The 15,993-nt window shown below is 37.6% G+C and overlaps 1 protein-coding gene across 4 annotated transcripts in view; it reads right to left on the reverse strand.

Annotated features, from left to right (window-relative positions):
- Window positions 1–15,993, reverse strand: part of GRAMD1C (GRAM domain containing 1C) — a 100,599-nt gene that overhangs the window by 24,656 nt on the left and 59,950 nt on the right. For 3 of the 4 annotated variants that reach the window (XM_036851719.1, XM_036851718.1, XM_036851721.1), the window contains 2 exons: window positions 6,081–6,199; window positions 3,544–3,676 (listed from right to left, as the gene is read on the reverse strand). In XM_036851719.1, the coding sequence (XP_036707614.1) occupies window positions 3,544–3,676; window positions 6,081–6,199 (252 nt within the window). Of the gene's footprint in view, window positions 1–3,543; window positions 3,677–6,080; window positions 6,200–8,743; window positions 9,043–15,993 lie in introns of those variants that run through there. The other variant, XM_036851720.1, reaches the window with a different exon arrangement.

The following is a 15,993-nucleotide window of genomic DNA, read 5'->3' on the forward strand; positions in this document are numbered from 1 at the left end:
TATAATTAGGCTTAATAGAACAGTGTGATAAATATAAACTACACAGCAATGTACTTTCTTGTATTGTCTGTGTATAAGCAGATGAAAGACAGCAAAAGCGTATCTATAACTTCCTGCCCCATGAGATCTTTGAGCAGCACTGAACAACAGAAGCAGCTCCAGGGAGGAGACCGGTTTCCATTGGCCGCTCAGAAAGCAGAATAACAACCGGGACCCAGGACTCAATTTATTAAAGGATTATACTATCCTAGTCGAGGATTGATTTTTCAATCAGAGAGTATTGTTAAAATCAAGACTTGATTTATTTCGGAGTTCCACACTACGAAGCAACAGGTTTATTAGCTGACCCAGGGTCTCTTTAGATGCTAAGTAGAGTAACTTTCCACATATTTCTCCTGTTGTTTCTAATTAAGATATAGTTCCTATTATAAAGAATATGGACAGATACTTATAGGAGAAGTAACAGCCCCTATCTTTGAATGGTTAGCATCTGGACAATTTTTATTTCTTTGTATATTTTTCTATATTTCCTGAATTTTTACAAAGGGTGTTAATTTTATAACTTAAGAAAAACCTATTTTATTCTTGGAAAAAATGTTATTTCTAACTTTTTGTTATTTCCAACTTTGTTGGAAGTAAAAATGAAACAAAGTAAGTGACATAGGATATTCATGATATCTGAGAATCTCACTTTACTGCTCTTGGGTGCAAAAGGAAAAAAAGGACCAAACTTCTAAATTACTTGTATTCCAGCAGCTCATGCAGCTCAATAACAAAAAAACAAACAACCCAATCCAAAAATGGGCAGAAGACCTAAATAGACATTTCTCCAAAGAAGATATACAGACTGCCAACAAACACATGAAAGAATGCTCAACATCATTAATCATTAGAGAAATGCAAATCAAAACTACAATGAGATATCATCTCACACCGGTCAGAATGGCTATCATCAAAAAGTCTAGAAACAATAAATGCTGGAGAGGGTGTGGAGAAAAGGGAACCCTCTTGCACTGTTGGTGGGAATGTAAATTGATACAGCCACTATGGAGAACAGTATGGAGGTTCCTCAAAAAACTAAAAATAGAACTACCATACGACCCAGCAATCCCACTACTGGGCATATACCCTGAGAAAACCATAATTCAAAAAGAGTCATGTACCACAACGGTCATTGCAGCTCTGTTTACAATAGCCAGGACATGGAAGCAACCTAAGTGTCCATCATCGGATGAATGGATAAAGAAGATGTGGCACATATATACAATGGAATATTACTCAGCTATAAAAAGAAATGAAATGGAGTTATTTGTAGTGAGGTGGATGGAGTTAGAGTCTGTCATACAGAGTGAAGTAAGTCAGAAAGAGAAAAACAAATACAGTATGCTAACACATATATATGGAATCTAAGGGGAAAAAAAAAAAAAAAAGGCCATGAAGAACCTAGTGGCAAGACGGGAATAAAGACACAGACCTACTAGAGAATGGACTTGAGGATATGGGGAGGGGGAAGGGTAAGATGTGACAAAGTGAGAGAGTGGCATGGACATATATACACTACCAAAAGTAAAATATGTAGCTAGTGGGAAGCAACCACATAGCACAGGGAGATCAGCTCTGTGCTTTGTGACCACCTAGAGGGGTGGGATAGGGAGGATGGGAGGGAGGGAGATGCAAGAGGGAAGAGATATGGGAACATATGTATATGTATAACTGATTCACTTTGTTATAAAGCAGAAACTAACACACCATTGTAAAGCAATTATACTCCAATAAAGATGTTAAAAAAAAAAACAACTATAACACTAAAAAGAAAATTTTTTTTAAATTTAAAAAATTAAAAAAATAAATTACTTGTATTCCATAACCTGAAAACATCTATACTAAACATCAATGAATATATAATCAATCTTAAAACATTAAATTATTCCTCTACATTCCATTCCCTTTCCTTAGAGAACATATGACTTCCTTTAGGGACAAAACTAGAAGCAAGGACCAATAAATAGGTTAACTATCCCAAGAGCAGGTACAGAAGGCATTGTCAAAGAGGCTGTAGGAAGGACCCAAGAAATATTAGTAGTTCTGAGAACCCAGTCCTCAAGTCAGACTTTTGTAAAAGGAGGGGACTGCAAGAGATCCCCTGTCCTGTTACCACCCCAAAATTGAGTGGTTTGGTCTTCTCAGTGAGAACGTACAAGGGGATTAGCATTCAGAATCACCTCCCTTACACCAGCAGTAAGTTCCTAAGGGTCTCTTGATGAATAAGTTTTACATGAAATCCACAACACAAAATCAGACTGAGATAGGTGCGTGATGATTGCCTGAAACAAGTTTATAACTTGGTGGCCTTTTACATAAATATATTCTGTTTCAGTGTTTCCCCAACATTTATTCACAGCAGATGCTGGGAGCTCCATGAGAGAAGGTAGAAAAGGTCCACTGCTGGCCACACACAGATTCACCTTCAATCATAATAGCTTATGATTATTGAATACTTAATATGTGCTAGGGACTGCTCAATGCATTTTCACATATATTAATTCATTTAGTCCTTATTAAGAAAACCCTGTGGGGTATTAGTGTCCTCATCTTATAGTTGAGAAAACAAAAGCATAGAAAGGTTAAGTAATTAAGTTAATTTCTTTAAGGTCATACAGTTAGCAAGTGGCAGAGGTAGGATTTGAAGCCAATGCTCTGATCTAAAACAAGAAATTCAGTATTGGCTCCAAACTTGCATCCCCAATCAGAAGAACAAAAGTTGTACACTTAGCACTCAGAATGTGGTCTAAGTACCATTCTTCATTAAAACTATGGCTCATTAGAAAAAATGGCTGATACTAAGTCTGGGACAGAAAGTATACAAAATGTGCCTGGGACACATTACTGTACCAGAAAGAAAGGAAGTCATCAAAGATTATTGATTATTTCAAAAGGACAAAGGAGCCAACCTGAAGGGGCTCCCATTGGCAGAGGGGACAAACTGAGTATAAAAAGTAGTAATAATAATGACTTCAAGTGACAGAAACTCACTGAAATTTAAAAAAATTGAAGGGCTTATAATAATACTTGAAAAAATAAAGAAAGAAACTAACTATGAAGCTCAGTAATTAACTGGATGTGCCTGCTTTAGTAATCAGTTTAACAAGCATCTATTGTTATTCAACCATGGTGTTCAGAGTTCTCATCTCCCCTTCAATACAGATTCTTTCCACTACGCACACTACCTACTATGGGAAAAATTCTGCTAACTATGAATTTCTCCACCTTATTATATTTTTAATGATGTCTCTCCCCCTTACAGACTGATGCTCAGGGAGCTGCCTGGTAACTCTGCACCATATCCAGCTCTGAACAGAACCACATATTATTCCCATAAAACCTCTGCAACTTACAGGCTTAAAACTCTTGTCCTAAAATAAAAGAGCAGCCTGACATCTTAAGTTTTTAAACATTTTGTATATTGTATTTTTATTTGCTCTTCCATTATGATGAACACATGGCAGTATCAGACAGATTTTAAAAGGGATATCATATACTAACCCCTTTTGGTGGATTTCCATCAATTGACTCTGTTTCTGAAACCCGACTAATTGATTCACGGGTAAAACTGATTGGCTTGGATAATTTTTCATCTCTCTCCCCACAGCCATCCAAGCTGCTTCTTCTTGGACTTCTGTAAGAAACACATCACAGAAACATAAACAAGGTCACTTCCACACAAATAGCTGATTTAGCCTCCTCACTGAGGTCCTTTTCTATTATAAAGCATTTTGACAACAAATTTTCTTTTTGTAATGTAACAAATAAGCTTCTACTTATAACAAAGCTATCTTCTTAAATCACATGCAAATTGACTTCACTGCTGAAAATAAAATATGCTCATATAAGATTTTATAAACTTCAGAAACCGTTAAGAAATTAACCAAGTACAAGTGGCCGTAACAGCAACTAATAAAACGAACATTGCTTATTTAAATTTCAGTTGTGGACAATGAAGAAGCTTCGAAAGGTGCAGGGTAGGTGTTTGAGTTGGATGCCAGCTAACACCAGAAGGCAGTTCTAGATCTCATCTCCTTCCTTCAGATTCCGTCCCAGCTGAGATGACACATCCCTCCAGGAAGGGGAAGCTCCTGATGTCTGAGCACAGAGCCCATCCATCAATCCATGCCTCCCTTCTTGTTTTTCTCGTTCCTGAGAACAGGAATTCCTAAGGTTAAAGGCAAAGCTTTCAAATGGTCATAGGGACAAGATTACAATAAATGTCTTGGGACCTTCTTTTCCTCTTTCAGAGAGTGGGGGGAAAAACAGGAAAGTGTATTAAATATAAAAGCAGCACAATGGATCTAACTTCCAGACCTCAACTTTATTGAGCAATTAGCATTCCCATGTAATCATTGCTATGTTTAGACTTAAAGCTCTCCTAAAATAAAGTGGCTGCCTGACATCTGAATCCACATTATCCTGACAAGGAGACAGAAAAGCTAAAAAAGCCTATTCTACTCCACCCAAATAATACTTAGGTTTACTACCCAGTTACTCCTGGCCAGACAGAATAGCAGGACTCTGAGGGAACCAAACAAGGAAAACGGCTCCTGGAGACAAGACCACCAGCTGAGGGTCTGTACTTGAGGATTTTAAGGATGGAGGTGGATTGTGGAGAAATGAAGAAAAAAAGAGTAAGGAGAGTGAAGGAAAGATTGAAAGTGAAAAGAAAGAAGATGGAAGAGCTGAGGAAATAAAGGCGTGAGGTAGATATGCTTCTCTCAGAGATTGGAAGAATGAGAAAAAGAGTAGAAGAGGGAATGAGGATCCAGGGAAGTCCCAAGCCTAGTAAACTTGACAAGGAGAGTAGGCCAATGGAAATTTTTAACTTTACAGAAACCTAATAAAATATACATGTGTAACCATGTAAAAAAGACTGCAAAATATTAACGCTGAGCTGACACAATACAAATAGGATCAGTATAACTAGAAGACTTATCTAGATAGAATAAAATTTTTGTACACACATGAGACTTTGAAAGATTTCCATCTTAAGACTTATTTGCTACAGAATTTTTAAATAAATAATTCACCTGATTTTTTATTAAGGTATAATTCATATATCATAAAATTCACCCAATTTAAAGTGTACAATACAGTGATTTACAGAGTTGTGCAGTCATCACCACTATTTAATTTGAGAACATTTTTATCACCCCAAAAGAATCCCTGTGCCCATCAGCAGTGCCCTGTGCCTGCTCTCCCTTTCTCCCAGTCCCTGGCAACTCCTCATCTACTTTCTATCTCTATGGATTTACTGATTCTGGACTCTATTTCATATAAATAGAATCATACAATATGTGGTCTTTTGTGACTGGCTCCTTTCACTTAGCATAATGTTTGCTCTAGAATTTTCATGTATTATCCTTAGTTGTTTTTATTGCTCTGACCTCAATTACCACTGGACAAAACGCACTTCTATTTGTACAGGTTAATAATAATGTCCACTCTTCCAAGTGAATTCCCATCAGTCAAAAATAATCTCTCTCCACTCTGAATTTTTCCCACATTATCTATTGCTCTTTTTGGCCCTTATCATTTTCAACCCTGTATTAAAATTATTTGCATTCCCTGTAGCGCTATAAGCTCCTTTCATTAATGCATTCAATATTTATTGAGTGCCAACTACATGTCAAGTACTATGCTAGGGTATCCTTGAGGAAAAGTCATATTATCTTTGTATCCCTTAAAATATCTTCCAGCTAATTTTCTTTATTGTTATCTATAGGTGCAGAGATTTCACTAGGTACTTCTCCATATCCTTAATAAAAAGGTTTACTAACCCCATGCTTTAAGCAAATCCTAGGTGACACAGTTACAAAGTTAACATTTCCTCATCTGACCTGTATTTGCTTACCAATTTAGCAAACTATTCACTGTCCTCACCTTTCACTCATTCCACTACAGAGAAGCAAGAGGCAAATTTCACTGGATGGTGAATAAATAGAAAGCCTGAATTAGTACAGTCTAAAATAATTCTGCTTTGATTAATAAATGATTAACAAATCTTGACATTTCAAAACATTTTGCAGTACCTTGGCTGCACATTATCCTCAGTCGACAGGGACAAGTTCTCCATCTCTTCAGCATTTAAGCCTAGCTCAGTGCCATAGTTCTGCTGGAGCAGCTGCCAGAATTCCTGTCTGGTCAAGCTCTAGAATGACAGAAAGATTACCCTGACTATTGGAAAACATAACATAGTATACAACATAGTGATTCAAAACATGAATTCTGAAGGCAAAATGACCTGTTGTGCAGTTACTAGTGTATGGCTTTGTTATTCCACCTTTCTAGATATCAGTTTTCTGTATCTATAAAAAGTGGGTTAACAAAACGTATCCAACATAGTTGATACTGGGAATAGGTAGATGATGATTTTAAAGTGTGTAATATAATAACTACTGTCAATGGGTGTAAGACATTTAAAAACCTCTTTTTATAAAATAATTTGTTCATCGTTTCTGGCAATTACTAATCTGTGATTTAAATTCTGCAATCCAACCAGTCTATCAGGATGACTGGATCACCATTCAGGATACCAAACGTCAGTTCAGAATCCCTCCCCTTAATTCATAATGTATCTGAATATTTTAACTATATTTGAAACCTCATATATCAGTAAATTTTAAATTATATTTTCCTAAAATATAAAATGCAAGAGTCTGGAATTCAGAATATTTCCGTTTTTATTTTTATTTATTTTTAATAAAGTCCAGCTTGTTCTTTCTTTGTAGGTATCATATCAGTGTTAAATAATCTAATATAAAAAATGCATGTGTTACAAAGGAAAACAAAAACAATAATAGTATGACAACCAACAGTCTGATTTTTAGAAACATTATAGATGGTTAATTACATAATTAAGCAAGGTAGAGGGAGGCAGCATAACACTTGAAGCAACTGTTGGCAAGATTCTTTACATCTCTCATTCATTCAACAGATATTTATTTAGAACCTACCACATGTGTATCACTGCACTAGATGCTAAAACGGATAAAAATGATGTCCTACTTGCTCTCAAACAACTATAATTTAATTGAAGAAACACTGCAAACTTTTAAGTAAAAGTTAAATATGACAAGCTATATCATTATTATGTACTAAAGAACTGGTAGAATCAACATGATATAGAAATCTAAAGGAAAGAAATATTACTGTGGTTTAGGGTGATCAGATAAGGCTTCACATTGCAGAAGGGTCTTCAGCTAAGCTGAAGGAAGGACATGAATAGAGGAAATGGAGAAATAAAAAAATTTGGGAGAGGGAAGCTACATAAAAATATAGAATAAAATACATGAAACACATAAGCAATATTTGTTTTGAAGTCAGTTATCAATTTATCAGACTAATCAGAGTAAGAATTTTAAGTGGGTAAATAGTAGGGATAAATACAGGGAAATTTTATGGGGCAAAAACATACAGACATCTTGAATTCCTCGCAGACATTCCCAATGACAAATACTACATTTCCTTTTTTCTTTTTCCCTGTTTCTCCTCTCTGTCTAGTAGCTACGGTATCTTTGTTTGTTACATTACACTAGATGACCTTCATTACATTTCATGGAAACTCAAAGATATTAAGAACAGAATTTCTGCACTTTAGACTGCTAGTTCCCAGATGACTAAGATTCCTTAAGAGTAGTTGTTGAAACTTCAGATGTTACTATCAGTATTTCAAAAAGTCAAAAATATCCAAACAGTTACCTACAATAAAGTTTTTCAAGCTAGGTAAAATGTCAGGCCTCTTCGTTCGGGGCTGAATCATATTAACCTAGAGTGGTTATCTCAGGCTGATAAGAAACTCTCATTGGAAATAATGTATCCCTAAGAGACGATAATGTTCTAACATTTTATTATTTAATATACACCACTTATTTGGTTGACAAAAAGTCTTTTGAAGCATAGTGTCCATAGAAGAAAAATAAAAAGGATCACTAGTGGTAGAGAAAGAAACCACTGTTCTTGATCCGAAAGGTACCCACACACATTTCTGATTCCCACTCCAGAAGAACCATTTGTGTAATGGCTTTCTTTTTTTTTCACAATAGCAGTTAGCTCATACTAATAATTAGCTCAATATTCCAAAGATGTTATCTTTGAAACAATTTTAGTGTCATAAATGCATGGTTAACTTTATAAAGAGAAACAAGCAATATTTCAATATACTTGTGGAAGATTAACCTTTTATAAAAAGTCTTCTGAAATAATAGGTATCAAAGTATTCCAAAAACAAACTAAAGCAAGTAGATAAACAATGAGCTAAACACTCAGACAGCTTTCTAAGAGTGAAAGAAATGAAACTTGTAAGTAAAATAGTAACAACAAAAATACAATTTTATTTGACTACATCAATAAATGTTTTAAATATATTATCAAATACTATCAGGAAGTTAATAGCAGAGTAATTTCAATAGACTTTTAATCTGTTAATTAAATTTAAACATATAAGGTTAATAGAAAACAAAATAGAACTCATTTAATTTGTCACCTTATAGATTTGCTAATTTGTTAAAAATGACTTTTTCTACAAAGTTGGCACAAAGTCACAAAAATGATTATTTACAGCCATGCTGAATAGTCAAACATTAAAACATATACCCAGACTGATATTCGTAATTCTTCCAATAATCAGCAGCAGAACCAGGGTTAAGTAACCTTAAAAAACAACTTAAATTTTAAACAAAGGCTGACCACCTACCTGCTAACAATGGGGAGGAAGGTTCCCCGTTCAACCTGCTGAGCACTTGAACAAAATAAAGACGAATCAAGCAGTAATCAGATAAGGCTCAAAAGTCAGATCAATTTCTGGCCCAGAAAGCTTTGTATTCTAAGTACGCTGCAAAGTCTTTATCTGCAGCAGAGTTCCAAACATTTAGTGACAACCATGCTTCAATCTTCTAGTTTTGTTATGAGACGTTTTCCTTATAAAAGACAAGTTCTACTATAATTTAAGGCAAATTATTTGTCACTTCCTGGTTTGTAGTATCAGCACTCTTATCCAAGGCTGCCCTTCAGAATGCAGAATTGGAAGTTACACCTCACTCTACAGGTTCCTAAGCCACTCCTACTAGAAGAGGGTAGGTAAACAGGGTTTTATTAAAGAGACAGTTCCCAATTTCTTCTGTTCTACACACTGACTAGAAACAAAAAATGCAAATGAAAATATCTTGCCTACGCTCAATTATGTAAAATGCTTATTGCAATATGATTTTAATCTCATTTTTTAAATTAAATATATTAAGGGTTAAATTTTCTTCTCCATGCTAATACTTCCTATTCAATTCTGGCAATGTCATCGCTTCTTCATACCCCACTTCTTCAGTACTAATGTCACATCCCCATCAGACTCCTGCATTAACCCTTTACGACTATCAAGGATTGCAACTCTTGAGTACTGTAAATGGAATGTCAGGAAATGTCAAGAAGAATGAGCTATTCAGGTGGAGCAATTCCAAGAAGCAGTCGGCATATCCTTCATCACTGAAAAGTCTACATGTTGATTACTCAATAATTCTTTCCTTTAGAAATATTTTTTCCTTTATTCAGAATAATTTCCCGGCAGGAACCTACCTGGACTATAATAAACACTATAGAGAGTCTCATCTACCAGTTCTAATTTATTTCCCAGGAGAAAAATTTTCTTCTAAATGAAAAATCAGATCTTGCCCTAATTTCTACCTAGCTAGAAACAGCTACCAAGCTGTTCCACCTAGTCTGGTAAAGTGTGTAGACATGTCAAACGCTACTTGATAGACTGCAAGAATCAACCTTTTGTGGGGAGGTAGGGTTGCTAAAATCTTATCATTTTATACAACAGCAGAATGAGGTACCAAAGCGACACTGGAGGATACTACTCGCTCAAACTGAAGAGAGCTCACTATGGGGCTAGCTTTTACTCCCTAAAAACCAGTGCTCTTGGCATATTATGGCAGGTCTTACTGACCTAAACCGTAGATACATATCCTCACTGTACCATGGTAACCAAATAGCTATGAGAAAAATACACATTAATTGTACTGTAAATGATTTTTATATACTTTTGCTAAATATAAAAATCCCTTATAGTAAACCACTGGATATGGAGCAGAGCTGAGCTCAGTAGGTTTACGAGGGGAACCTAAGGCTGGGCCCAAAGAAAGTCTGGCATGAAAAGGCTGAGTGGAAGAGGAGGAAAAAAGGACAGAAAAATACAAGAGAGGTAGAGCAAAGTTCAGAAAGAATGATACGGAAATCAAGGGAAGAAGGTGTTTCAGAATAGAGGGAGTGTGCCATGGTGTGAAATGCTGCTGAAATATCAAGTAAGATGAACTCACGTACACCAAATGCAAGTGTGCAGAGAAGGGGAGCGGCCTGGCAAGCCAGTTCACCATGACTGGGGAGGGCGGGGAGAGGAAGACACAGAGAGGAAGAAGGAAAGAGTCAGTGGGGAAGGAGGAAGCAGCCAGGTCATGAAGAGCCTGTATTCCACGCTAAATATAAAAAGCCACCTACTAGTTACCCATAGAAAAGCAACAAGTTCAGAAGTGCGTTTTTAAAAGATCCACTTTTAAAACGACTACTTTTTTGGTAACAACCTGAAACAGCGGTGCCCAACCTTTTTGGCACCAGGGACCTAATGTGAGCAATGGGGAGGATCAGATGAAGATTCGCTCGCTCACCCACCACTCACCTCCTGCTGTGTGGCCCGGTTCCTAACAGGAACCTAACAACCCCCCCACGGGTTGGGGACCCCTGACCTAAAGGACAGATGAGAGTGTTAAAAAGAGATCCTTAGGAGACTACTGTAATGGTTCAAGCTGGAAATGATGAGGGCCTTGATGACCAACATGACATGTTGGCAAAGAAGAGGTAAGAAACAAGGATGCACCAGGTTTCTGGCTTGGGTGACTGGGGAGGAGGAGGTATACTTCACTGACCAAGGGAAAATAGGTGGGGGAGTTCTGCCAACCAGAAAGGTAAAAAAGAGGGAACAATATATAAATACTAATACTTCTACACTGCCAGGTTATTATATAGAATATGTGACTAAAATACTTAGCAATTTGCATTTTTTTTTCCTGGTAGGTTTGAATATGGTACTTATTAGATTTATAGGACTACTGGAAAACTTCTAGATTTCCAAGTAATTCCAAAAGGAAGAATCATTGGAGAGGGGCATAAGCAGGAATAAGAGGTTTGATAAGGCTGAGGAGTCTGCAGGAAAAAGCTGTATGACACTCTTCTGAAAGTCTCAAAGGTGACACTAACTTGATAAACTAACCACTGTTTGCAGAATGGCCTCAGCACTGTTGACATCCTAGAGATGCACTCAGATCAGCTGACTCAAACCAGCCACACTCACAAGCTGCATGTACATGCTCCGTAGTAAATATACTAATGCACAGTAGGGGAACGATCTTTTCTAATCATCAGAATTCGTTCATTCTACCATCCAGGTACCTGAATATCTTGGAAATCAGACTAGTAATCAGAAATTTGCATGATAAGCATGAAGTCAGAGCAAAGGTAGACAGTTTTAAAGTTAAAACTACTGTGACACTGATGGAGCCTGATGATTCATCTCTGTCCCATCTTTGTACATTTCTCTAGTGGTCAAAGTCTGCCTCTGTGACTTTGCTTTTCTGGCCTAGGTCTTAAGTTCTTGGCCTAAGTCTGGCCAAGCCCCCTTCAGACCAACACATTCTTTCTTTATATATACTAATACAATCAGTAAACTGTTTTAAATCCTTTTTTCCCCAACCCACTTGAGGAACAGATACACTCCTGTCATCCTTCAACTAGAGATTCCCAAAATAGAAGATGGAGTGACATGTATCAAAATTGGAAGAGGCTGGGTCTGTATACATTGACAAAACACCCCTCATAACCTCCTCCCTAATTCTGACACATGCCTCCTAATTCTGGCCTTTGGGAATAAGCCTGAAAGCCATTCTGTTTCTTTAAGCTTTAGAATTTAAAATGAGTGCAGATTTCTGCTCTATTAGGCCCTGGATTTAAACATCCACTCTCAATATGTACTCTTAAATTTCCATGGAGAGCTAGCTTCCCAGTAGCCCCCGTGTACTGGCAAGAGATACCACTATTATATCTCTCAGAGAAAAAATAGTACAAAAAGAACAATTTCATTCTGTACACATCCTGCCTGTATTATTAGCATGAGTAATCCTAAATCTAATAATATGACAATATCACTAGAAACTTAAAAGTATTAATGAGGCTGGAGTGGTGGGCTGGGGCCAGATCATACAGTCTCTATAAACAATTAAAAATTTTTATCCAAGGGTGATGGGTATTAAGCAGGAAGCTAACATTAGCAGGTATGCATTTTATTTTTTTTCAAAAAAAGATGAGTTTGGTTTAGTATTGTTCAGAGGTTAAAAAACTGTTTCTGTAAAAGACCATAGAGTAAATATTTCAGGCTTTGTGGTCCATTTAGTCTCTGTTGCAACTACTCAACTCTGCCTCTGTAGTGTGAAACCAACCACAGACAACACATAAAGAATGAGCATGGCTGTGTTTCAATAAAATTTTATTAATGGACACTGAAATTTGAATTTCATATAATTGCCATGAAATATAAATGTAAAACCACTCTTACTTTGTGGACCATACAAAAACAGGCGGGAAGACGGCCTGGCTCTGATACAAAACATGGAAGGGGGAGGGGCTTAAACTCAAACAAGAAGTGGAGGTCTGGCGTGGGGAAGGGCTGAGAGGTTCTTTACAAAAGTCAGTAAACATCAATTGTTTGTAACCGAGAATGGAGCTGCCACAGTCTTCTGGCCTCACAAATCTCAAACACTCAATGTGCTATCTGCAAGAAGGGTGCTAAACTCAAAGGCTGTGAATAAGCTGAAGTGCTATTAATTACAGCATGAATGACATGGTGACAGTTTAGACACATGTCTAAACATTGAAGACTTATGGTAAGCTAACTCAAATACCTGAAATAAACTGTCCTTTCTGAAGCAATGCATCAGAGGAACCTTACGAATGAAAAAAAAAAATGTACTTTTAAAAGCATTCTTTCTCAAAGGCACCATATTTGCCTCCAGCTTTTTCCCCTTTTGTAGATTTATCTTACTGGAGAATTAAATAAAACACACACACACACACACACAGATTTAACATCATTCTATTGTCTTAATCAATCTTACTGGAATAGTCTTTTATCTAGATTAATATACTATGCCTTTAAGGCTTTATTACGCAAACAGCAAGCAAAAGTAACACATATTTACTTTTACTCTCAAATTCCCTAATTAAAAGTAAACATGATTATAATATTCTGAACTTAAATTCCCTAAAGTAGTTTGAATATATACAAAATTTATTATTCAAATTACTTGTGTTGTTTTCTAGAATTTTGTAGTTAGGCTGTGTATTTTATGAATTTTGGTTTTTACCTTCTCTTTTACAAAATAGTATTACAAAAGATCAAGGAATCTAACCAATGTGGCTTTATCACTTTAAAAAACTAGAAGACGGGCTTCCCTGGTGGCGCAGTGGCTGAGAGTCTGCCTGCCAATGCAGGGGACACGGGTTCGAGCCCTGGTCTGGGAAGATCCCACATGCCACGGAACAACTGGGCCCGTGAGCCACAACTACTGAGCCTGTGCGTCTGGAGCCTGTGCTCCGCAACAGGAGAGGCCACGATAGTGAGAGGCCCGCGCACCGCGATGAAGAGTGGTCCCCACTTGCCGCAACTAGAGAAAGCCCTCGCACAGAAACGAAGACCCAACATAGCCATAAATAAATAAATAAATAAATAAATATTTAAAAAAAAAAAACAAAAAAAAAAAACTAGAAGACAACTGAGGCTTGTAAAATTACAGACAATACTAAGACTACACCAAGCACCTAGCACTATGCCTGGCACCTAATACTTCCTAAGTGGGAGTTACTATTATTGTTATACATATTACCATGTTAAAAAGAATTGTTCTTCAAAGATCACTAGAAGAACACAGGAAGGGTAGCTTTGTTGTTGATTTTGTTTTCTAATTCCTTTTCTGGGTGAATTCTACAGTGTTCAAAATTCCAATTAGGACAGTTTTAAACCTGAGATCTCACCTTCAACTTTCATTAAGGTCTGTATAGTACTTAACATATAGTATATGCATAAAGGTTGATTTTTGTCATAGTATAGAGCAGAAATGGTAACCGTTCTCTTTATTAAAATGAGAGTATAGCGATATTCCCTGGCGGCGCAGTGGTTAAGACTCCGCAATTTCACTGCCGAGGCTGCGGGTTCAATCACTGGTGGGGGAACTAAGATCCCGCAAGCCGAGCAGCATGGCCAAAAAATTAAAAAAAAAAAAAAGAGTATAGTGTCCACTTGAAATAGAGTTGCATGTTCAATGTTAAAGATAACCAAATAATCCAAAGATCTGAAAGGTATAACTACAGTAAAGATGGTGATACTCCTCGTGTACACATCAAGAACACGGGTGACATGAGGCTCTTTTCAAAGAGGGTTAGATTTTACTCCCAGCCAGCATACAAGACATTTCTTGGCTATGGTGGCCTCAGAAGTATTCTGGAATTCCCTCTCTTCCTCCCACTTCAAAGAGCTTTTTTTTTTTTTCTTTTTTCATTAAATTTCAGATCTCAGTTTCTCCCCGGCTCATCTGTAAGCCTGAACTTAATCACTTCCCAGGAGGTATTTGTTTTCGTGAGGATGCATCCCAACTCACTCGAGTGTGATAAGCGCAAAAGTGATTTGCAGAGGACACTCAGATCTAGGGTATAACCAAACGTAGGCTGCATAGCAGTCTCTGGTTCCTTGTTAGCGTGAGAGAACGCACCTGGAAGATTCCCAGAGTACTCGAAAAAAATTGGTATTTGGGGGCAAGGTTAGCCATGCCATGTCCCTAGAGCAACACTGGAGTTTTCAACCCCCTTCCTGCAGCACGACCTGGTAGGGCAGAGTGGAGCTGCGGGAGGCTCATACCTTAGCACATCTGCTCGGTGCTCTCCCAGGTGGCTGCCATGCACCGCTGGACCTGGCACCCGCGGGCCCACCGCCCTAAGCATCTCCCAGGTTAGGAGCATGGGCATGGGGAGACTGGGCGCCCAAACTCCAAGAAAGACTCAAGGGGGTGGGGGGAGCTTGGGCTTGGGGCTGCCCTGTCAGCCTTAAACGTTCCCTTAAGGAGGGAGGAGGGTCTGTGCTTGGCAAGTTCCCCCACCCCCACCCACTTCTCTCCTCCATCTCCCAACTTCCAGATCACCTTGAGTCCCCCAGCACTCCTGCAAAGTGAAAGCATCCGAGCAGAGCACTGTTTCAAAGACCCAGACCTCAGCAGCTCCCTGAAAAACTGGAAGTCATTCAATCCTAAGAGCCCTTAGGCAGAAGTTGTGCACTCCAGTGAGGAGCTGAGCTGGGTAGCGGGGAGGAGAGGAGGTCAAGTTTCCGCCAGTGGTGTTTAAGCTCCTGCTGCAAAGAAGGAACCTTTCTTATCAGCTGGAAATCTCTACTCTTCCCCCAAACCATTTTTTAAAAAAGTAACAGTTTTACTGAGCTATAATTTACTTACCATAAAGTTCACTTTTCTAAAAGCATACAGTATGGAGGTTCCTTAAAAAAACTAAAAATACAGCTACCATATGATCCAGCAATCCCACTCCTGGGCATATATCCAGAGAAAACCATAATTTGAAAAGATACATGCACCCCAATGTTCACTGCAGCAAGATTTACAATAGCCAAGACATGGAAGCAACCTAAATGTCTATCAACAGAGGAAGGGATAAAGAAGATGCGGTACATATATATAATGGACTATTAATCAGCCATAAAAAAGAATGAAATAATGCCATTTGCAGCAATATGGATGGACCTAGAGATTATCATACTAAGTGAAGTAAGTCAGACACAGAAAGACAAATACCACATGATATCACTTACATGTGGAATCTAAAAACTGATACAAATGAACTTACAAA

Source organism: Balaenoptera musculus, chromosome 4 (genome assembly GCF_009873245.2).
Source record: "Balaenoptera musculus isolate JJ_BM4_2016_0621 chromosome 4, mBalMus1.pri.v3, whole genome shotgun sequence".
NCBI lineage: Eukaryota > Metazoa > Chordata > Mammalia > Artiodactyla > Balaenopteridae > Balaenoptera > Balaenoptera musculus.